A 24852-nucleotide genomic window follows, 5' to 3' on the forward strand; every position below is an offset into this window, starting at 1 on the left:
TAAAGAATAGTATGTTGGAAATGAATATTCCTTTTGCTTTTTGGGTTAAATAACCTTCCCCCCCACAAGTTCCCTGTATTTACTTATTATAATTAGAATTCTTATTCCTCACGCACATGTGTGCTCTCTCTCTTCCTCTCTAACATAAATAAATCTTTAAAAAAATTATAAAAAGAGGATAGAAGCAGTTAATAGGATTGTTATGAGGATTAAATGAGTAACTACATGAAAAGCAGTAACAGTACTAGAAAGTATTCATTAATTTTTAGTTATAATAATAACATTAATAATAAGCAATTTGACATCCTGTGCGCTAAAACTAAGAAAATCCCTAACTTACAAAGAGAAGCTATTCCATATACTCTATATATACTCCATTATATAGACTAAAATGAAACCTAAATTAAGCTCTCACCTCAGTGTGCATATTTTCTGGAGAAATTATTTTGGTGAAAATGATAGCAGGTGCTCCAGTTATTCGGACAGAAAAATCTGTTAAAATGGGAGTCAAAATTGCTCTTCTTTCTTGATGTCGCCGTATGCTAAAAGATAAAGTAAAAAATTATTAGCCATTTCATTTTTTTCGAGGCTTTTTTTCATTAAATTTGTACAAGTGTTCACTACAAACAAGTATGACAAAACTACATTATTATTTTGAGTGCCTATTTGTACAATTTATAGTCATAGTTTTACAACTTCAATTCTTAACTTCAGATTAATAAAAGATAGCATAAAATTACTGAGAAATCCAGATGCAGTTAATTTCAGATTAATCTCATCCTTTCAACAAATTACTTGGCTTTTAATTCCTTTTGTTCTTACAAATAGTTTAATCTTTTGTTACCAATAATGAACTTCCTATTTTGGGATAATTTTTAATTTCTTATTTTTACTATTTCTGACCTAGTTGGCAACTGCCATCTTTCCAACCTCATTAGGTTCACAAGTATATCCTCTTAATCTTTGAACGACCTCCTTTTTTTAAGCTCTAAGAATCATCTCAATTCGTGGATTATTATTACACATACAGTTCATGAAATAGCTTTTGTGACTTTGATACTGAACGCTTCTTCACAACAACCATGTATGTGAAGTAAAGTCCATGACTAGCCCCATATTACTTACAAGGAAATGAGGATCAGGGGCTAGGTTAAGGCCACCTAAAGGGAACAAAGGTTGCACTGTTGGGTCTGATAGCAGAATAGCATTTGGCCTCTATTTTAATTCTTCCTTATACATTCTCACCTTTGATCATTTATTTAGCACAATATTTCTACTTCACATTCAAAATTGCTAAATGCTAATAATTTCAAAGGAAGTACTGCATGGTAGAAGATGAAATTGGAAAACATTGTTGAGAAACTAAAGCTTGAGCTAGTACAGTTCTTCAAGTCTACTATCCATATTCTAAGTTTTCATTTTATGAAATAATATAGTTCTACGTTTTACTAGCAAGCTGTACCTCAAAATTCCTTGGAGCCATTAACTTAATATTTCTTATAAACATGTCTCTATTATTCACTTATAAAGTGATAAAGTTGAGATGAGAGAACTGACCTAAATTATCTCATGAAAAAGCCCCGATAAAACTCAAGTCTTTCTACATCGTTTTCTTCCAGAGTAGTCTAGAAAGTACAAAGTACTAGTATCTTTTGTTCAAATTTGCAATGGGCAAAGCTTTACATGGTGTCTGCCAAAAAAGCAAATTGGATCATCTGGTTCTGTGACACGTAAGTATTGGATTTCAAGAAAGTCAATTTTAAAGAATTAAGAGATCTGGTGAATGGAGGGTAACAGGAAGAAGTATTAAAATCTGTGAATACAGAGGAAAGGTTGTGATCCTGAGAGACACCATAATTATAGCTTAATAGCTCAAGTTCCATAAAATGGTCAATGTGAGAAACATGTAACATCTGATGTGCTCTCATAGGGGAATGTTAAAATATATGATGTATTAAAAATACCTTAAAATGGAAAAGATGGCAGGAAACCAAATAAGAGCAAGTATTAACAAAAACACCCAATGGAAAAAAAAAGTATTTATACATATCATATTTTCCCCAATATGTGATGAATTAAATTAGTAACACAACATATGAAAGACCTATGACCTTAGAAATAAAAAAAAAGTAAGTCAACAGTCCTATAAAACTGTAACTTTTCTAGTACATAATGTTAACTTTTCTTTTGTGTTATATCTTGTAAGTCTTTGAGGTAATGATATATATTTTTTAAATCATTAAAAGTTTTTATTGACTGAAAGACTTCAAAAGAAATAAATACTGAAAAAAATCACTACAATAATTAAATTCTGCCAATATCTACTAGATAAGAGCATAGGATGTAAAATTTAAAAATTTTCCAGAAATGATAAACAGACTCACTAAAATACAATACATAATATATGGGTAAATAGCATTTAACATATAGCTCAAGAAAAAAAATCAATAAACTAGAGTATACATTTAAGAAAATTCCAGGAATGTACTAAAGTAAATTTTAAAATGGAAAATTTAAAAGGAAAGTTAAGAGACACGGAGGGGCAATTCCAACATATTTAATTTGTGTTCCAAAAAGAGAGAACAGAAAGCAAGGAAAAGGGACAAAGAGTTAATGGCTGAGAACTCTCCAGAACTGATGAAACGTAAGAACCCACAGATTCAAGAAGTATAATGAGTACTGGTTTAGAAAAATACAATAAAATCCACTCAGACATCTCTTGGTCAAGGAGCTGATCACCTACAACGAATGAAAGATAGTAAAACCAGCTAGAGAAAACAGGTGATCTGTAGCATGCTAAGACATATGACGTTAGGAGAGCTGTGGAAGAAATATTTCTCTGGTATACTAGAACAATGATTTAACGTATTTCTACACTGTCCATAGAAACATGGAAATGGAACAGTGATTTGTACCTGTCAGCTAACATAGAGGATTAAACCCACAGAAATTTATAAAAACCCTGTGTGAGGATATAAAAACAACTGACAATCATAAAGTGCTAAACAAATAACAGGAAAGTAATCATATATGTTAACAAAAACTCTTCAGTTAATTTCTGGGAAGAGTAGATTATAAGTAAGGAAAAGTATGGTTCTCTGAAATTGTTAGTATGCAAGAAGGCATAGGTATGTGCCACCTATACTCATGAAAATATATGTTTAGGAAGGCTCTGGTCATTTTTCCTGCGCTCCGCAAATTATGCTAAGGTTCTTCTGCCCATCTTCCATACATTTTGGAATGACGCTGTAGGAAGTATTAAAGCAGTTTAAGAACCCCATTTCAGAAAAAATTGCATATTATGAAAGACTATACATAAGTAGGAACAATGGTACTAAGGTTTCCAAAATATTCAACTAAAAAGAATAAAAAGTGCTAGATGGTCTGTGTGTGCATCGAACGGTTTTTATTCAACATGAGACTTTCTTGGTATGGCTTTACAGCTGAGCTTCAGATAGAAGATACCTGACCAGAAGATAAACTTAAGTCTTGTTCTGGTAACCCTCTTGCAGTGGTTATTCCTCAAAATAAAAAAACAGTAATATTCACAGCCATTTATTGTAAACAATCTACTAATTGGAAAACTGTTACAATTTTTTTTCAGATTTTTAAAAAATTTTATTTTATTATGTTGTATTAGACACCATACATTACATCATTAGTTTTTGATGTAGTGTTCCATGATTCATTGTTTGTTCATAACACCCAGTGCTCCATGCAGAACGTGCCCTCTTTAATACCCATCACCAGGCTAACCCATCCCCCCACCCCCCTCCCCTCTAGAACCCTCAGTTTGTTTCTGAGTCCATAGTCTCCCATGGTTCGTCTCCCCCTCCGATTTCCCTCCCCTTCATTTTTCCCTTCCTACCATCTTCTTCTTCTTCTTCTTCTTTTTTTTTTTAACATATAGTATATTATTTGTTTCAGAGGTACAGGTCTGTGATTCATCAGTCTTACACAATTCACAGCGCTCACCATAGCACATACCCTCCCCAATGTCTATCACCCAGCCACCCCATCCCTTCCACCCCCCACCACTCCAGCAACCCTCAGTTTGTTTCCTGAGATTAAGAATTCCTCATATCAGTGAGATCATATGATATACAATGGAATATTATGCAGCCATTAAAAAACACGAAATCTTGCCATTTGCAACGAGGTGGATGGAACTAGGGGGTATTATGCTAGGTGAAATAAACTTATTATTAACTGTACTTATTTGCAGAGATTTCCTCTTATTTTTAGATAGAGGATTCTTATTTATTTATTTAATTTTAAAGTTTATTTATTTAAGCAATCTCTATACCCAACGTGGGGCTCAAACTCACATCCCCAAGATCAAGAGTCACACACTCTTTCCAACTAAGCCAGCCAGCTGCCTAGATAGAAGGTTCTTGAGGGTAATATGAATTCTTTATAATTTAAAAATAAAATATATAATTAAGAGTTTAAATCTATTTTGGTGTTTTGAGTTTTTTCCCAAAAGGGACACTATCCAGTGATCTAATGGAATTAAAATAAAATCCAAACTCCCTTTGACCTATAAAGCCATTCATAATTTATTCCCTTCCCTACCCTAAACTTTACTTATTCTTCTTTTCCTCTCAGCCAGGCATGATCCTTAAGTGTGCAAAACTGATTTCTACTCAAAGGTCCCTGCTCTGTCAGAACACTCTTGACACAAGCATTCCAGGGGTATTTGCATGGGTAACTCATTCTTGTCATTAGGTATTAGACTAGGCCTAATGTAAAGAAATTTCCCAGGGACGCTTATCCCATTATACTGCCATATTACTCACATAGCATTTATCACTGTGTGAAATTTTGAGAACATGGACTGAGTTTCCACTATTGTGCCAGGCCCCTCTGTAGGTGCTGGAAATATAATGGTAAAGATGGATGTGTGCAGCTCAGTTTAGCAGAAAAAATAACTAAAAATAATCATAAGGTAGGATAAGTAAGATGATAAGGAAAAAACATGCCTGTGTGGAAACCTCCAGTAGGGGACCTAATTAACTTTTAAAGACATATAAAGTATCAGTGAATAATGCTACAAGAACTACAACCTGAAATGAGGATAATTTAAAGGTACATTTAAATAAAATGCTAGTAAAATTTATTTGGGCAAAATTAAATAATGTTAAAATATTCTCATTCTCTAAACAAAACAAAGCAAGAAGAAATAAACAAAAATTACCCCACCCAAACAAACTAACAAACCAAAACTATGGCTAATATATTTGTGATGGAGTTCACAAGTATTACATTCATTTCAGTCTCTAAAAGAAGGTCTTATGGGTATAGCCGTATTGAAATATCAACTTAATTCAATTTTACAGAGATGTTCAATTGTTAACAGCTCTGGTTATAGTTTCCAGTTGTTTATATCTATAGTCTGGAACTCTTGCATCTAACTCTACTTGATAGCTCTTTTTTCAAGGAAAAACTTCAAAATAAAACTTCATGGAGGAGGGAGAAGTCAGGTGACTGCTGTGTTTCTCAAAGAAAAGGACATCACAAATTGAGTATATCAATGGGAATCTACCAAGGGAAAAATGGACAGGGGATTTATGTTATTTTATTTCATTTTTAAAGCTTTAATAACATGTATCAATGTACCAAGCGCAGTACTCAAAGAATAATACTGCATAATATATAAAAGTTATATGTTGTACATATACTTTTAAGTAAATGTTGATATATATTTGTTTGGATCCTTCTCTTAAAATGTTGAAGGAGGGAAACCAGGCTATTCAGGGTTTTGGACCAATCAGGGCATTATTATCTATATTTACATGTATATATATATATATATGTATGTATGTGTTTATATATATAACAATTATGATGTTAGGGGCTGTAAGAACTACGAATTAATTGACATTATAGGGGTTTTTAAAATTTTATGCTATACTATTGTGATGACTATATTCAATTTAAATATTTTCTGATTTTTTGAGTACCTACTGCCTGTCAGTAACTATGCTAAGACACAAAGAGGACGACTGGCCAAGCCATTTTATCTCTACGCCACCCCCCCTTCAGCTTGCCAAGGACACCCTTAGCTGATATGTAAGGAAGAAAAACCACGGCCTTCTCCCCTCCACACACGTTCAAGCACTAATCACCATGCAAAAGGGCAACAGGCACTAGGTGTGTAACCTGCAGGGGGCAGACATCAGTACAGGTGATTTTAGTTCTCAGTACTTCATTTCCTCAGCTTATAAAATAAGCCCAGACATAGTAAAAATGGTTGATAAGAGAAAAAGAAACAAAAGTGATTACCTAACAATGAACTTTCGCCTAAGTATAAGCTTAGGGTCAGAAGGCCGAGTATAAGAAAAGTAGTTGAATGAGAGAAAGTAAATCAGGGTTCTATACTTAGCTCTACTATTTTTTTTTTTTAAGATTTTTTTTTTTTTTTTATTTGAGACAGAGAGAACGAGAGAGAGCACATGAGAGGGGGGAGGGTCAGAGGGAGAAGCAGGTTCCTTGCTGAGCAGGGAACCCGATGCGGGACTCGATCCAGGGACTCCAGGATCATGACCTGAGCTGAAGGCAGTCGCTTAACCAACTGAGCCACCCAGGCGCCCCCTTAGCTCTACTTTTATGTGACATTGTACAAGGCAAGGAACCTCCTCAAACCTAGTTTCTTACAGTGGTTTTGTTCTGTAACAACTTGCTAAGGACGGTCCAGAGTTTAGAGAGAAAACTGCATGAGATTTGGAGGCATGAGGGAACTAAATACTGGCCAATATTCTCTCAAAGGCATGCTTTGTAAAACAGTGAAATTCCGACTCAGCGGTGCAGGCAGGTTCCAGCTTGTCTTTCCTCTTCTCGGGTTCTGTGACCAGCTCTTTTTCCTGACCACTGGCCCTGCTGACTATGCAGGCTCACCCCTTCGACAGAGGCAACAGCCTCCCATGGACTTCTCTCCCAGCCTCCAGTGGTCCCTCCAGTGGCTGGGCATGCCTGTGACATGTCTCTGATCCACAGTCCCCTTTAGATCCTTACTTCACAGCTTCTTCCACAATTGAGCAAAGCCTTATTCCTAAAATAAATCCCTTATGCTCTAATACTTACAGTGGTTCTGCTGCCCTGACTGAATCCTAATGTATTCTCTCAATGGAAAAATTGAGGTTTTAGAAGGAAAAGATCCACAAATTTTAAAACGTGATCATTTTTATGCTTAACTTCCCTACTCCCTTCTCCCCCAACATACACACAGAAACACATTTTGATTAAAGACAAAAGCTGAGTAATGTACGCAGGAGGAATGAATGAAAACTATTATAAAGGCTGTTATTTAAAATTGGTCAAGGGGAGGGAGCAAATTATTCTTCACTGAATAGCTTTTTGTATCTTTTAATTTCACCTGTAATGCCTATTGAAAAACAAAAATATAATCATATTAAGGTTCTGCTTATATTTCTATCAAGATTAATTGGCACTACTAGGCTACATCAGATCTAAAATCTCTTGTCTTCATTTGAATCAGTACCTCTCAGAAACATTCAGTCACTTGATCTACTAGTTCTACTTAATTACTTAATCATTCAATCTTTCCTTAATTCACTCAACTCTTTATTAAGTACCTGTTATGTGCCAAGCATAATATTATGTACTGGATATTCAGAAGTGGGTAGAACATGCCACATTTTCATACTCCTAGCCTTTGAATCTACTGCTTTTTTAGTTCAAAATGCCCCCTCACCTCTCCTGCCGCTCAGATTCCGTGGAAACAAATTCAGAAGTTATATACTCTGTGAGACCTTCCCTGAAACCCACCCACAGAGGTAATCATTCATTTCTTTCTTTAAATTTTCTACTTTGTACCTATATCAATTTTAGATTTATTGTGTTATGTGTCTGTCATATCTATTAGCCTGAGATGTCCTATGTACATGGAATGTGTTTATCCTGATTTTGATGTGGCTCTTCCATAATCCTAAACATCCTATATTTATGTCTACCATAGTACTTTACTCTCTGCACTCTAAAAGTGTGTAATTACTAATTTTTTGATTGGACACTGATCTCTGTAAGGGACAGGAACATATGAGAAATTATTTCATTTTGTTTCTCTAGTGTAAAAGACATTCTATGGCATATAATTGATGTTCAAAAGTCTTAATTTGCGACAAGCATGCCAAAGCCATTCAAGGGGGGAATGAAGGGTCTGGGTACTGAGACAAATGGTGCTGGGACAACTGTATATTCACATGCAAAAGAAGGAAGTTGGACTTTTACCTCATACCATATATAAAAACTCCTCAAAATGGAGCAACAATCTAGCTATGAGAGCTAAACCCATAAAACTCAGAATAAAGCATAGACACAAGTCACCAAAAAGAAAATACCTAGGAATAAACTTAACCAAGGAGGTTAAAGATCTGTACTCTGAAAACTATCAAACATCGATTAAAGAAACTGAAGAAGATACAAACAAATGAAAAGATAGTCCAGGCTCATGGATTGGAAATATTAATATTATTAAAATGTCCATACTACCCAAAGCAATCTACAGATTCAAGGCAATCCCTATCAAAGTACCAACAGCATTTTTCACAGAACTAGAACGAATAATAATAAAATTTGTATGGAACCACAAAAGACCCTCAGTAATCAAAGCAATCTTGAGAAAAATGAACAAAGCTGGAGGGATCACAATTCCAGATTTCAGGATATACTACAAAGCTGTAGTAATCAAAACAGTATGGTGCCAGCACAAAACAGACACATAAATCAAAGGAGCAGAATAGAGAGCCCAGAAATAAACTGATGCTTATATGGTCGATTAATCTATGAAAAAGGAGACAAGAATATACAATGGTGTAAAAGGTAGTCTCTTCAATAAATGGTGCAGGGAAAACTGAACAACAAAAGAATGACACTGGACTACCTTCTTTTATCATACACAAAAATAAACTCAAAATGGATTAAAGACCTAAATGTGAGGCCTAAAACCATAAAATCCTAGAAGAGAATACAGGCAATAATATCTCTAATATTGGCCATAGAAGCATTTTTCTAGATATGTCTCCTTAGGCAAGGGAAACAAAAGCAAAATTAAACTACTGGGACTGCTGAGGCAGCTGGGTGGCTCAGTCAGTTAAGCGTCTGACTCCTGATTTTGGCTCAGGTCAAGATCTCAGGGTTGTGAGATTGAGCCCTACACTGGGCTCTATGCTCAGCATGGAGTCTGCTTGAGATTCTCTCTCTCCCTCTGCCCCTCCCCTCAACTTGCCCATGTGCATGCACAGTCTCTCTCTCTCTCAAATAAATAATTAAATAAAAATTTTAAAAACAACAAAAAACTATTAGGACTACATAAACAAAAAGCTTTTGCACAGTGAAAGAAACCATCAACAAAACAAAAAGGCAACGTACTGAATGGGAGAAGATATGTGCAAATAATATATCTAACAAGGAATTAATATCCAAAATATATAAAGAACTTATACAAGTCAACTCCAAAAAAACCCCCCAAAACCCAAAACCCAAAAAATCCAATTAAAAAATGGGCAGAGGACCTGAAGACACTTTTCCAAAGAATACATACAGATGGCCAATAGACTCATGAAAAGATGCTCAACATCAGGGAAATGCAAATCAAAACTACGATGAGATATCACATCACACCTGTCAGAATGGTTAAAATAAAAAGCACAAGGAATAACAAGTATTGGTAAGGATGTAGAGAAAAAGGAACCCTTGTACACTGTTGGTGGGAATGTAAATTGGTACAGCCACTGTGGAAAACAGTATGGAGGTGCCTCAAAAAATTAGAAATAGGAATACCATATGATCCAATAATTCCACTAATGGAATTGAAAATGAAAACATTAATTTGAAAAGATATATGAACCTCTATATTTACTGCAGCATTATTTACAGTAGGCAAGATATGGATACAACCTAAATGTTTACTGATAGATAAGTGAACAAGATGTGGTATGTGTCTATTACACACACACACACACACACAGAGGAATATTATGCGGCCATAAAAAGGATGAGATCTTGCCATTTGTGACAACGGATGAACCTAGAGGGTATTATGCTAAGTGAAATAAATCAGACTAAGAAAGACAGATATCATGATTTCACTCACTTGTGGAATCTACAAAACAAAACAAACAAACAAAAAGCAGAATCAGGCCTATAAATACAGAAAACCAACTGATGGTTGCCAGGGGAAAGGGGGTGATGTGGATAGACAAAATGGGTGAAGGGGAGTGGGAGGTACAGATACATTTCATTCAGTTCTAAGTCATGGGAATCAAAGGCATAGCACAGGTAATGTAGGCAATGATACTGTAACAGTACTGTGTGGCGACAGATGGTAGCTACATTTGTGGTGAGCACAGCGTAACATACAGAAAAGCTGAACCACTATGTTGTACATCTGAAGCTAGTACTATATTGTGTGTCAACTATCCGCAAACGAAAAAAAATTTAAAAACACAGGCATAAATCTTCATGACGTTGGATCTAGCAATGGATTCTCAGATCAATTATAAAAACTTATGCAAAGATTGTTATCAAGAAATGAAAAGATCATTTATAAATTATATCAGATAAGGGTATAGCGTTTAGAATAAATAAAGAACTCCTACAAATCATCAACAAAAAAATAACTCAATTTAAAAATTGGCAAAAGGCTTGAGTAAACACTCTTCTAAAGAAGATATAAAAATGGCCAAAAATCACATGAAGGGCTCAACATCATTAATCATTATGGAAACACAAATCAAAACCACACCCAATAGGATGGTTACAGTTAAAAAAAAAAAAGGAAAATAAGTGTTGGTGAGAATGTGGTGAGATTGGAACCCTTGAGCATTGCTGGTGGGAATGTAAAATGGTTCAGCCGCTATGGAAAATAGTTTGGCAGCTCCTCAAAAGTTAAATATAGAATTACCATATGACCATGAAATTCTACTCTTAGATATATATCTCTAATACCTGAAAACAGGTACTGAAACAGGTACTTGTACACAAATGTCCACAGCAATATTATTCATAATAGCTAAAAAGTAGAAACAGCCCAAATATCCACCAAAAGATGAATGGATAAACAAACTGTGGTATTTACATACAGTGGAATATTATCCAACAGTAACTAAGAATGAGGTATTGACACATGGTACAATGTGGAAAAACCTCCAAAACATTGTGTTAAGTGAATGAGCCAGACACTAAAGGTCACATATTGTATGATTCCTTTTATATGAAATATCTAGAATAGATAAATCCACAGAAACAGAAAGCAGATTGGCATTTGCCAGGGGCCATGGGGAGTGAGAAGGATGTAGAAGAAAGTGCTTACTGGGTAAGGAATTTTACTTTAGGGTGTAGAAAATGTTTTAGAATGAGACAGAGGTGGTGGTTATAGATAGGGGTGGTTATACAATATTGTGAATGTACAAAATACCAATGAATTGTCCACTTTAAATGGTTAATTTTGTGTAATGTGAATTTCATCTCAGTTATTAAAACACACAGAAACACAAACTGTTTATTTAAAGATTTTTTAAATATATTTATTTGACAGAGAGAGAGACAGGAAAGAGGGAACACAAGCAGGGGGAGTGGGAGAGGAAGAAGCAAGCACCCCCCGAGCAGAGAGCCCGACATGGGGCCCGATCCCAGGACCCCGGGACCATGACCCGAGCCGAAGGCAGATGCTCAATGACTGAGCCACCCAGGTGCCCCAAACTGTTTATTTAAATGAATTAAGGAATAAATAGGAGAGATACAGCTGAGTTAAGGCTAGATGCTCATAAAGTTTCCTAGGAAAATAAGGCCCATTTTCTTTGTTGATAGAATTTGTGGTTTTTAAGATGACCTATAAGGGCGCCTGGGTGGCTTAGTCGGTTAAGTGTCTGCCTTTGGCTCAGGTCATGATCCCAGGGTCCTGGGATGGAGCCCCGCAGTGGGCTCTCTGCTCAGTGAGGAATCTGCTTCTGCCTCTCCCTCTCCTTCTGTGCATGTGCACACACACTCTCTCTCTCTCACATAAATAAATAAAATCTTAAAAAAAAAAGACCTATAAATTATGTAAGCTGGAACTTCCTGAACCTGAAAACTGAATGAAGTAGAGGAAAGATGGAACCTGACCCTGACTCCTACCATGTGATGTTTACAGATCAGGACTGGTGTAGTGCATGTAAGGTGTGCACCATATCCTCTACGTAGGACCAGCTGCTGGAAGTATGGCCTGCATCCCTCTCCTGAAATGCACCTTGGTCAGCAGTGGGAAATTTTTCACCCAAATTTGCACCCCTATTCAGGAGCACATTCAATCACTTATCAATGAAAAGCTGTAACAATACTTTTTTTTTTTTTAATTTGAGAGAGAGAGTGCGAGTGGAGGGGGAGAGGGCGAGGGGGAACCTCCAGCGGACTCCCTGCTGAGCACGGAGCCGGACGCAGGGCTCAATCCCACCACCTCAAGTCAGAATCTGAGCTGAAAACAAGAGTTGGATGCTTAATTGACTGAGTCACCCCAGCACCGCTGTATAATACATTTCACACTGTAAAAGTGCTTTGTGCTAGGGATAAATCAATGGACTGGATGGTAAAGATTTGTCCTCAGAACCAAGACAAAGTATATAGATAATGTTAAGAGCACACCCAAAGGGTATTAACCTGCTTCTCATGGAGGCTCAGGGGAAGACTTCCTGGAAAACGTGAGGCTTCCTGAAGCTTGATGAATGATGGGAGTTAGGCAAGTGAAGGGGGGGTGGGGGTGGTGTTGGTGGTTTAAGAGAGGTCCAGGCAGATATCACATATCAAGGCCTAATAGCAAGTGACAAACCTTATTTTCAGGAAGCTGAAAGAAGCTCGTTATGAATAGAGCCACAAGGAAATTAGAAAAGAATGTGGGTACCTGAAGAAGAAGCTTATATAGAGTACAGACTACTATTTGGCATTTGGTTTTAGGCACATTATTTATCTTGGTTAGGCCTCAGTTTCCTCATGTATAATTAGCTCATAGCATTACTGCAAGAATTAATTTAAATAAGTTAGGTAACGTGATAAATATTATATAATCTATTATTAAAATTGCTGCTATTATTAATGCCAAGACATAGATAAATATAGTTTTGGTGGTAAAATGGCAGAACCTCAAAGCAATCAGCATTGCAAAAGGCATACAAGAAAGTCTACATACAAGTAATGTTTTAAAGAAATTCAATCAAATAAACCACCATGGTGTGTTATAAGCAACAGATGTCAGTAAATCTTACAAGCAAAAATTTTTTTAAAAAGGAAGAAAAATGAGAAAATAGTTAACACTTTTTAAAATCATAAAGACCTCTAGGTAAAAAAGACCTTTAGAGTAAAAATACTCAAAGTATTTTTAATGCCTAGTAGCTTCGTTCTAGCAAACAATTGCACCTAACTCTGATGAGAAACCACGAGCAGCCTGGGTGAGATGGCAGTGGCTCTCTACAAATCTTATCGATCACATTCAGGACTAATTCCTTTAAAAGTGTTCTCTGCAAACATAGGGGCTTTAAGTTAAAGTGGACTAAAAAAATAAAGGCAACCCAGAGCTTTTATTACTTTTCTCCTCTTATCATAATAAACAGAGAGACTTTAAAAAAAAAAAAAAAAAAACCTGGGCGCCTGGGTGGCTCAGTTGGCTAAGCGACTGCCTTCAGCTCAGGTCATGATCCTGGAATCCCGGGATCGAGTCCCGCATCGGGCTCCCTGCTTGGCAGGGAGCCTGCTTCTCCCTCTAACCCTCCCCCCTCTCATGTGCTCTCTGTCTCTCTCATTCTCTCTGTCTCAAATAAATAAATAAAAAATCTTTAAAAAACAAAACAAAACAAAAAAACAAAAACCTGACCTTGAATACAATGGATTTCAAGGTAAAATGTGAATGTATCCTTAGTCTGAAGTAGAACCTTTCATCAAACAGCAAGTTTGAAAATAATGCTGACACAATCTTAAATTTGTAATAATTACAGTGTAACAGTTGGTAGGACCAGCAGGTTTCCAAGGAAAATCATTAGTTACAATTATAAAATATATTTTATGTTGGTCATGAAATGCAGAAGAGGTACCCTGACACTTAGGTTGGGCATGCTGAAGGGCTGTATGCCCAACTGTTCTTCTGGCAATGAAATATTAGAATAAGTGTAGAACGTTTCTCAACAATTTCCTACCTGCTGGCCATATTCCACTCAAGGGCTGGGTTTTGAGAATTTCTTTCACTTTCTGTTAGCACCCCTCCTGTGCCACTTTCCTTCTCCGGTTTTAGTTGATCCCACTGTGCAGTACCAATATTGATGGACTGCAGGTCTATTTGGTACTGTCTATCTTCAATTTCTGATCCAGGGTCTCGAAGAATTCCCAAGTTCAAAGCTCTCCTGTAAAGGCAATGAAAAAATGTAAGCAGATACAATATTCTGTTTATTTTGTTCACTAACATAGTATCATTACCATTTTTTTTTCCCTTTGGATTACTGATGGAGTCACTGGGTTAGTCAAATCTCTAAGGCAGGTATTAGGAAATAACCATAAAGGATGATTTGAAAATGTACCCCAAACTTACCATGTACAGTAATCTACCCTACATTGATTTTTTACATTGTTCCCAGCACTGTACTGTTTTTCTAAGTATTTTCACATACATGATTTCAGTCTTTGAGATGCTGTGGAGGCTCTATTTTTATCTCCATTTTTACTAAAGAGAAAATAATTCAGAGAGGTTAAAAGACTTAGGCAAAGGTACTGAGGGAGTTTGTGACAAAACCACAACTTAGGCCCAGGCTTTCTGACTCAAAACCCAGTCTTCTTTCCAGTGCTAATCAACTACCTTCTTCAGGCCTTTCCGTCTTGTGAGGAAAGAGGATAGAGCTTTGTCAATCTATTGCACTTCCCCACCTCTTACCCTTGGTTCTTTATATAACCCAGTTGTCACGTAGACTGAACTGTTGAGAAGACTACACTGATTACTGATGGAGATACACAGTGAGGATTACTGGCCCATACAGAGTTGAAACTCTGATCTTACTGGACCTAGTGCTAAGCAAGTAAACAAAATCATCAGTAGCATAAAGCTAAATTAGAGGAAGTAAACTGTTAAATTTTTTGTGAGGGTTTTAGAATGAAAATAGCAAAGCAATATGGTAGGAAGAAAAGAACTGGGTTCAGGGTTCAGAGGCCAGATAAACCTATTTGTGTGAGTTTGGGAACGTTTTAGTTTTGTTGGTTCACAAATGCTTTAAAGTGAGTCATCAAAAGGAAAATAATATTAGGCCCCTATGAAACTTTCAATGAACACAAAAATTTAAATAATGTAGAGACTAAAAATAACTTTACTAGTACAAATGTTAAAAAAATCTACAACTGCAGCTAAAAAATACAATTAAATTAATTACAACTGAACACTAATGAAATTAATTGGTGGGGGTGGGGTGGGGAGAAGGAAACATGGGTCCTGATCTGAAATCTACAGAAAGACGGTAAGAGTCTGATTAAGGCTATGCTGTGTCTAAGTAAGTAGTGTGGGTCAGACCATGCCCGGAGGCTGGTCAAATACCGATGGAAGGTGGGTAACTGCTGCAACTCAAGATGGCAGGTGTCTGGGCCAGCTGCTGGGGAATGGAGACAGCAGGCAAGGTAAGGGTTGAGACTAATGAATTCAAGTGTAGAGAAGGAGTAGGGAAAGAACTGGAACTGAATGAGCAGGCAGCTCAGGTAGGGTGCTATCAGAGGGAATTATAATAGGGAACAGGGAAACAAACAGGCATTGATCTAGAAACCACAGCAGGAGCCAGAGAAAGAAATGGATGAATTGTCATCCCTAAAGTAAAAGCTCAACCTGTTTTGTTTTGTTTTGTTTTGTTTCCCCTTCTCTTTTCTAACTTAGAAGAATTGCAATCTAGGAATGGGCATGCAAAGAAAAATAGCCTAAAATTTTACTTGAACCAAATAATTACATTAGAAATACAGCCCATAAAATGGGACATGAACCTTTTCAATTTGTCCTAATGAAGGCAAAAAAAAAAAAAAAAAAAAAAAAAAGGAACTCATGAGGGTGATGGGAGCGAGTAACATTTAGAATATTCCCATTTTGGTAGAATGCTCTCCTTTCACTTGAATATTGGTATAATTCTGCTTAAAGGCCCACCTCAGACTTCACTTTCTATGAAGACTTTTCTGACCAACCTTTCCCCAAACTCCTCTCTCCCAAATCTGTGCTCCTGGGGTTTCGCTATACTAAAAGTACAATAACATCACAATGACTTAATATACCAATTTACCATACATTTCTTGAAGTCAGGAACTAACTCTCCTATCAAGCTATCAGTAAATGCTGTTTCAACAACACGAATTTTGACAAATCTCAAGTGGAGAACCTCTATGTCCACAGCAGTAAGAAAACAGTTTTTAAACAACAAACTTTTGAAAACAGTTTTTAAACAACAAACTTTTGATTCGGATGCACAGAAATTCAGACATACAGCAAATATCTTGGGCAGTTAGTGGTCTAGCCTATTCCTTAGATTATTTATCCCCATATAAAAGTTACATTTCCTTATTTTAAACTAGCCAATGTTTTCTACATTTTAAATAAATTCCTTAAACATATTTTTAAGGTGAACTAAAATACTTTAAGAATCCTTGAAGAAAAAGTATGTTATGAAATACAGTCAGTGCCATAATAAAAGACAAAGTAACAGCCCAGCATTAACATTAGTCTACTTCCCTTGGCACATGGATGCTGTATAATCACAAGATTACAACCACAAAACACTTAATTTCATCAGAGTTTTTCATGTAGGCTTGAAATATTCCATATTTTTTTTTCTTGGTCTTAAATTGAGCTCTATTTCTCCTGTCTACCCCGGGAGGACATGACTTCCCACAGGTTCTTCTCCCCTATGCAAATGGTTTGTATCATGAGCAACAGTCAGATACTTCTAAGCATGCTAATTTTAAAATTCCAAACTTTTGGGGCGCCTGAGTGGCTCAACTGGTTAAGCGTCTGCCTTCGGCTCAGGTCACGATCCCGGGGTCCTGGGATCGAGCCCCACATCAGGCTCCCTGCTCAGCGGGGAGCCTGCTTCTCCCTCTCCCTCTGCTGCTCCCCCTACTTGTGTTCCCCCTCTCTCTGTCAAATAAATAAATAAATAAATAAATAAAATCTTTTAAAAAATAAAATAAAATTCCAAACTTTTTAAGAATCAGGGTTGGAGATTTTATATTCTCTCCTTTTGTTTGAAATTAAATAACTGTCATTTTAACCTGATTTGAAAGTTCAGGGAAATTTATACTATTTGGGTATATAAGTCCAACTTAAAAGCTAACTGCAAAACCATTTAAATCTGAGTTGTAGAAAATAGGATAAGTGAAAGATTCAAGTGAACTTTACCCTCAGACTTTCCAATGATCATGAGCATGAAGAAATTATTTAACTTCTGTGCCCCAATTTAAAGAGGGCCAAAGGATCTGAAATAAACATTTTTCCAGAGACATACAAATGGCCAATAATACTGAAATAACTAAAGCACAGAGATAAATAAAAATCTATGACTAGAAGTTAAACTATTCATAAAGAGGTCCATTATAAATTCTGTGACCATTTCTGAATAGAATCTTAAATGGTTCTGAATGAATAACATATCTTATCACCAACTAATCATAGATGCATAGGCACTAAGAATAAAAGTCCACTTTTCTAATTATGAAAAACCATAATGAAAAGGATGAAAGTTTAGTATTTCCAGGGTCACCTGTTTCCAAAATACAGCATATCAGAAACCCTGAATGAACCTTCTGACTGAAACAACTACAATGCTTGACAAAAATTTAAAGTATCTTTTTAAACACATCTTAGAGCTGGCACCAGAGAACAGAAATGTCAAAGTGCCCCCCCCCCCCCCCCGCCAACCTCCCCAAAGCGAAACCAGGAAAACTAATAAATAAGCACCTGCCAAAGCCAGCTTATGCTCTTAGGGTTTCTGGTGAATCCTGCAGACATTGATTTTCTGCTCTGATAACTGCACAGGAGATAAAGCTAAAGGCCCACCCAAGATGATGAATCAACTTCATTGCAGACCCTATATATAAAGCTGGGGTTACAGAGGGCTACATAAGCGATGAAAGTGTGAATTAAAAACAGCCCTCCTAGAGAACCTCTTGGTGATAGAACAGTTCTGGATCTTGATTGCAATGGTGGTTACAAGAACCTACATATGTGATAAAACTGCAGAATTATACACACATAAACACAAAGGAGTACAGGGAGAAATGCTGAATCTGAATACAGCTGTGGATTGTACTGATGTCAATTTCCTGGTTTTGATATTGTGCTATAGTTATGCAGGAAGTTACGCAAGACTTGAAATGACAAAACTCCTAGAAGAAAACATAGTGGGTAAGCTCTCTGGCATCAGTCTTGGCAATGATTTCTTGGATTTGACCCCCAAGTCAAAAGGCAACAAAAGCAAAAATAAATAAGTGGGAGTATATCAAACTAAAAAGCTTCTGCTCAGCAAAGAAAAGTATCAACAAGATGAAAAGACAACCTCTGAAATAATTTTGCAAACCATGTATCTGGTAAGGAGTTATACCCCAAATATACAAGAAACCCACACAGCTAAATAGCAAAAACATAAATAACCAATTTAAAGAGGGGCAAAGGATCTGAAATAAACATTTCTTCCAGAGACCTACAAATGGCTAACAGGTAGATGAAAAAGTGCTCAGTTTAGGGCTGTGAAAATACTCTGTATGTTAATTATGGATATGTATCATATGTTATTCATCTGTCCAAATCTACAGAATGTATAACACACCAAGAGTGAATCCTAATGTAAACCATGAACTCTGGGTGATTATGATGTGTCGGTGTGGTTCCATCAATTGTACTATGTACAACTCTGGTGGGTGGGGGATGTTGGTAAGGCTCAGAAATAGTGAGCTAAACAAAAAGGGAGAATAAACTAAAAGAAATAGAGGGAAGGAAATACGAACAAAAATCAATGAAATAAAAAAGACAGGGAAGGATCAACAAAGCCTAAAATAAAATAAACCTCTAAAGATAGAAGACCTAAGAAACTAAATTTTCAATTAAAAAAACTGACAACTATAATGGGCTGTGGAGATTAAACAGATAAGAGGAGGATATCAGAAAGATTTCTAGGAAAAAAGATCTTACAACTTACTGAGGAAAACAAATCTCTCCTCTAACTTATCACTGTCCCTAAAGGTATTTCTTACCTTTTTCATCATGGGATTAATATAAAGGTTGCCCTCTCATTCCTTCCACCAGATATAATGCTACTTCTCCTTTTGTAAGTTCTTTTTCTATGTAAAAATGACTACTTTAAAACTATATCCTGACAGTTAAAACTACTGGTAATGTAGTAACTAGTGAAAAGCAACCAAGTGCCTCCTTATTCCATGCCTTACTCAAGACTGTCAAAATTCTATCTTCCTATCTCAATGGCCAATAAGCAAACTTGCATTCACTCATTCAAAGAATATTTAATGAGCACTGCATGCTAGGCCCTATGACAGGCCCTAGGAATACTGGGTCCCTCTGTGGTCCCTGCCCTAATACAGATTATAGTCTAGTTGGGGATTTACAGGCAATTGCAAAAACAGTTAATGCTGTTAACAGGTTAGGTATAGAATGCAATTGGAAGCACACAAATGGGGCCCCTGACCCAGACCTAGGGGGCCCAGAAAAAAGGAAGAAACATTTCAAGGAGTTCAGAAAAGCCCAATCTCATTTCATATAATAAAAAAATTAAAAAAAATTATTTCAGGCAGAGGAAACAACAGGTTCAAAGGTCCAGAGGTGTGAGAAAGCAGCATACCCAGAAACCTTGAAAATATTCTGAATGGTTGGTGTGGAGAGAAGTATGGAAAGCCACAGGCTAGTGAAGCTTCAAGTCATAGACAGGCCCTTCCATCACAAAGTGTCCGAGAACTGCACCAGGCCCAGCCTTTGGGGGTGGAGGGGTGCAGCCCACAGGTCAGGCTTGCCTAGCAAATTGGCATTTTCTCCTCTGCCAAAAAGGTTACAGGTATTATGTGGCAGCACAGTAGTTAAGACTAGAGAAAGACCTGAGTTTCTGTCTTAATTATAAGAACTAATTGAGATAAGGAGCCTAGCATAGAACCTGCCACATCATAAAAACCCCAGTAACTGTTAGAAAAAAAAAATCATCCTACTTTGATTCTCTCTTCGGCCTCTGTATAAACTATTAAATAGCAATGAAATGATTAGAAAGTGAGAGGAAGACTCATTGGATAAAGCACACATTCGGATTCTGAAAAAACAAAAGCCTAAGCAAACAGCACCACTGACCCTCCACTGAATTAATCAAACTGAGTGAATTCTACCCAAGTTTTCTAATTTGATCTGTTTCATCAATCTAAAAACATTTTAATAGCATGCTGGGTTAGTTTGTAATAAATCCCCGACTTTCTAAGACAGGAAACAGTTTGTCGTGGACAAATTAGGCCAATTAAAAATATAGTTGCATCTTTAAAAAACACATTTTCTTCAACAATTTTTTAGCTTCCTGAGATATCAAATCCAAGAAACAATGTATTCCTGTACATTTTCCCAAGTGTAAAATTTAAATTACTATTACAAATAATATAGGTAGGTCATTTGGCTTATTAGTTTAGGTTAATATAAAGATGAAATGTATTTTAAAGAATTAGCTCTTATTCACAAAATTTACAAGTTTGGTTTGAGTTTTCTCTGATAGAAATGAATACAGGTTAATTTTTTTCAGGCTTAGATAATAAAATCTAATTTTTCTTTCTAATTACATGATCCATATGACTTATTTTCAGTTCCTTAACATCAGAAAGCATACAGTGGTTCATTGATTTACTTCATTTTCCAAAAAGTACTTGATGTTTTTCTCAACTTGAAATACTCCCTAATCTTTACTTTTTAAAGCATACGATGCCCATTTTGTCTCATGCATACTTAAAACCTATTCTGGTCATATAAAACATTCAAAGTACTTTATTTTTCAATACTAAATTTAAAAAATACCATTCAAAATGTTTTCACTCAAATACCATATATTAACTTTTATTAAGCACTCTGAGAGCAAGATGTCTTGTGAAGGATGTATTTAACTAGATCTTTTTTAAAGGTATAAATACATACAGTCACAATTTGAAGATAATTTATTTTCATTTTCTCAAATGCTGGAAATCATTTTACAACCTTTAAAATGTGATATTCCCTAAGTAAGTGACTTTTAAGTTAAAAATAGCCTGTTAGGAGTAAAAACAATTTGACTTCAAAGCCAAAAGCAAAAATACATTTTAATCAAGAGAGCTTTGATTTAGTGCACTACATTTTCACAGCATAAGAAACAACTGCAAAATCATCAGAGCAAAGAATTCTAATAAAATGGTACTTTACTAGAGAACTCATCAGAGGAAAAGAACTTTGTGGCCTTAGTGAGGACCAGGATGCCTAATATTAATAATGTCTACCTTACAAAATAAAATGAACAACTTAAGTGTCCATCAATGGATGAATGGATAAAGATGTGATACACACATACATGCAATGGAACATTATTCAGCCATAAACAGACACACACACACACACAAATCATTTGCAACAACATGGATGGACCTTAAAGACATTATGCTAAGTCAGAGAAAAACAAATACTGTACGATCTCATTTATATGTGCAATCGAAAACAAAAAGAGAGATCAGAGAAAGAAATCAGAGTTACGGTTATCAGGGGCCAGGGACAGGGAAAGGGGGAATTGGAGAAACACGGTCAAAAGGTACAAACTTCCAGTTCTAACACATATCAGTGCTAGGGATGTAATGTACATGATAACTATAGCTAACACTACTATATCTGTAGGAATGTTGTAAGAGAGTAAATCTTGAGTTCTCATCACAAGGGGAATTTTTTTCTTTATTCTTTTTTTTTTAAGATTTTATTTATTTATTTAACAGAGAGAGACACAGCGAGAGAGGGAACACAAGCAGGGGGAGAGGGAGAAGCAGGCTTCCCGCTGAGCATAGAGCCTGATGCGGGGCTCCATCCCAGGACCCTGGGACCATGACCTGAGCCGAAGGCAGACGCTTAATGACTGAGTCACCCAGGTGCCCCTTTTCCTTTATTCTTTATCTTTTCTTTTTATTTTATCTATATGAAAAGATGAATATTAGCTGAATCTATGGTCTTAATCATTTCACAATATATGTAAATCAAACTATCATTCTGTACATCTTACAATGATGTATGTCAATTATTTCTCAGTAAAACTGGAAAAAACCAATATATATACAAACTTATAAGATGAATAAGTAGTTTTGGGGATCTAGTGTACAGCATAGTGATAATAGTTAACGGTATATACTAAGAGAGTAGATCTTAAGAAATCTCATAAAAAAAGATAACTGTAAAATGATGGATGTGTTAATTAGCCCGATTGTGATAATAATTTCAAAATACATATCAAATGATCACTTTGTATACCTTAAACATATACAATATTTATTTCTCAATTTATCTCAATAGAGCTGGAAGAAAATACATGAAAATATCTTAAGAAAGCTTATATTGTTTCACTTCCTAATTTTTTCCTAGAAATATTTGATATAAATAGAATAAAATTTTCTTGTCTTAAATTCACATACCTCTAAAAGCTCTATGAACTTTGCTCTTTCTCCTTATTACAGTCTTTAAGACCTTTCAGCAATTCAAATCAGGAAAGGGGGTGAGTCAAGATGCCCATAACTTCCTTGCCCTTAACACACAAAGCTGCTTTATTGGCTAAAATGTAGGAGTTATAATTGTAATTGCTTTGCCCTTCCGAAACTCATCTCACATACCATTTGAACCATTCAGCAGGTGGTGTAGGAGGATAAACTAAAGTCTGCAATAGTTGGTCAATAATATAATCATAAGGAACCAAAGAAGACTTTAAGTATATAACAGGAAACACAGCTTTAATGTTTTCCTTTTTAAATTGATTTAGTCTGGGTCAGGCCTTTTGTATGTTTACATAAGGAACAGCTCATGTTGAACCATTCATACTGCTTGCTGCTGAATAGGCATATCTTGGGAGCTCACTGTAAAGAAATAAAATTCATTACTTACAGCTCAGTTGAGATCTACAGAACGTTAAGCAAGCCAGAAAATAGTAATGTAAAAAGAAGTAAAATTTATATGCCTTGATTCAATTAAATTAATCTCCATTTTTATCACCAAGTATCTATAGCGACAGTAATTTTGAGAGTGTATGGGGGAGGGGATATAAATAGTTGACCATCAGGCTGATGACTACTGCTGATTTCCATGACCAGTGACTTAGGGCAGGGGTTCTCATCCTCAGAGTGCAGAAGAATCACCCGAGCGCTTGTTAAAAATGTTAAGTTCCCACCTGCAGAAATTCTGATTCAGTAGGTCTGGACTGGGACTGAGGAATATGCCTTCTCCTTTGTTTGTTTCTTTGAATACGAACTAGCATTTTTATTGATTTTAAAACCAAATTCTAATACTGAGAGCATCGCTTCTTTGACCTGGAACATCATAAGTCGTATCTGAAGTGAAAGGAGCAAGGACAAGAACCAGTAAATCCAAGGCTATTTCTTTCATAAAACAGAGAATTAATACTTGTCTTGCTTCCTTCACAGAGTTGTTTAGAGGAAGCATCTCTTCTCTTCAAGGCCAAGATCTCTGTTAATTCACTTCACCCTTGAAAGCTGGGTCAGTGTCTATTTTCTCACCTCTATGTACTTAGCCATAGGCCTTGGCCCACAGTAGGCTTTTAATATATGAAGTTGAATAAATAACAAATATTCTTCTTTCTTTCCTTCATTTCCCTTGGGGACTGTAAGCAATCATCTTTTCTTTTTCTCTCCTGTATCTTGAACCTTCAGACAAAACTATGTTGAAGTCAATCTCCTTGGAAGAGAGGGAGGCTCTGCCTAAGACTCTGCATCCTCTCCGGCTACCACCCTTTCTCTCACAGTCCCTTTTAACCAGAAACTTATCTTTCTCTCAGTATTTCTATTTCCTCACAATTTATTTTCTCTAACCAAGAACAATCAAGTATCACCCCTCCTTCTCCTCTGAAATTTTCCTGCAAAAAATCCCCAACTGATTTTCTAATTATCAGATCCAGTGGATGACTTTTAGTCATTAACTCACCTAACTTTTCTGGGTATTTGACAATTCAAAATGGTAGTATAGCATGCTGGTGAAGAGCACAGACTGCACACTTAGCCTGCTTGGATGGATAATTCTAGCTCTGCCAGTTACCACTGGGTATCTTTGAGAAAAATTAAATTTTCTGTGCTTCATTTTATTTATCTGAAAACTGAAGTCAAATGAACTCCTTCATGCAAAGTAATACCTGACACACAGTAAATGATTAATTCAATCTTTCTCATTACTAAAATTTTCTTCCATGACCTTGTGTGCTTCCACACTCCCTCAACTGTCCTTCTTTAATCTCCTTTATTGGATTCTTTTCTTCTGTTTACCCCTTCAATACTAGTGACTTCTAGGGCTCCATCTTCAGATTTTATGTTTTATATACATTCAGTAGGACAACTGATTCACAAATGCCAGTATATGTACTTCTCAATTATATCTCCAGTGAACGAGACAGGTTTCCTAGGATCCCCTTCCATTTTCTGCCCCAGCCCATTTTATGATGAATGGCATACATCTGAAAGACAGTTGGCTACCACTAGAGTTCCATGGTCAAAGAAAGCGCAGTATAATTAAACTGTATTAAGAACATGAAATTTATTTTTTTATTTTTTATGATTTTATTTTTAAGTAATCTCTACACCCAACGTAGAGCTCGAACT

The 24852-nt window shown here is 36.1% G+C and overlaps 1 protein-coding gene across 11 annotated transcripts in view; it reads right to left on the minus strand.

Annotated features, from left to right (window-relative positions):
* VPS13B (vacuolar protein sorting 13 homolog B) overlaps positions 1-24852 on the minus strand; it is a 768399-nt gene that overhangs the window by 273340 nt on the left and 470207 nt on the right. For all 11 annotated transcript variants that reach the window (XM_064588058.1, XM_064588057.1, XM_064588054.1 and 8 more), the window contains 2 exons: positions 14181-14384; positions 416-542 (listed from right to left, as the gene is read on the minus strand). In XM_064588058.1, the coding sequence (XP_064444128.1) occupies positions 416-542; positions 14181-14384 (331 nt within the window). The remainder of the gene's footprint in view (positions 1-415; positions 543-14180; positions 14385-24852) is intronic.

Source organism: Mirounga angustirostris, unplaced genomic scaffold (assembly GCF_029215605.1).
Source record: "Mirounga angustirostris isolate CCGP_5_RB_7025 unplaced genomic scaffold, mMirAng1.0.hap1 SCAF_4, whole genome shotgun sequence".
Taxonomy (NCBI): domain Eukaryota; kingdom Metazoa; phylum Chordata; class Mammalia; order Carnivora; family Phocidae; genus Mirounga; species Mirounga angustirostris.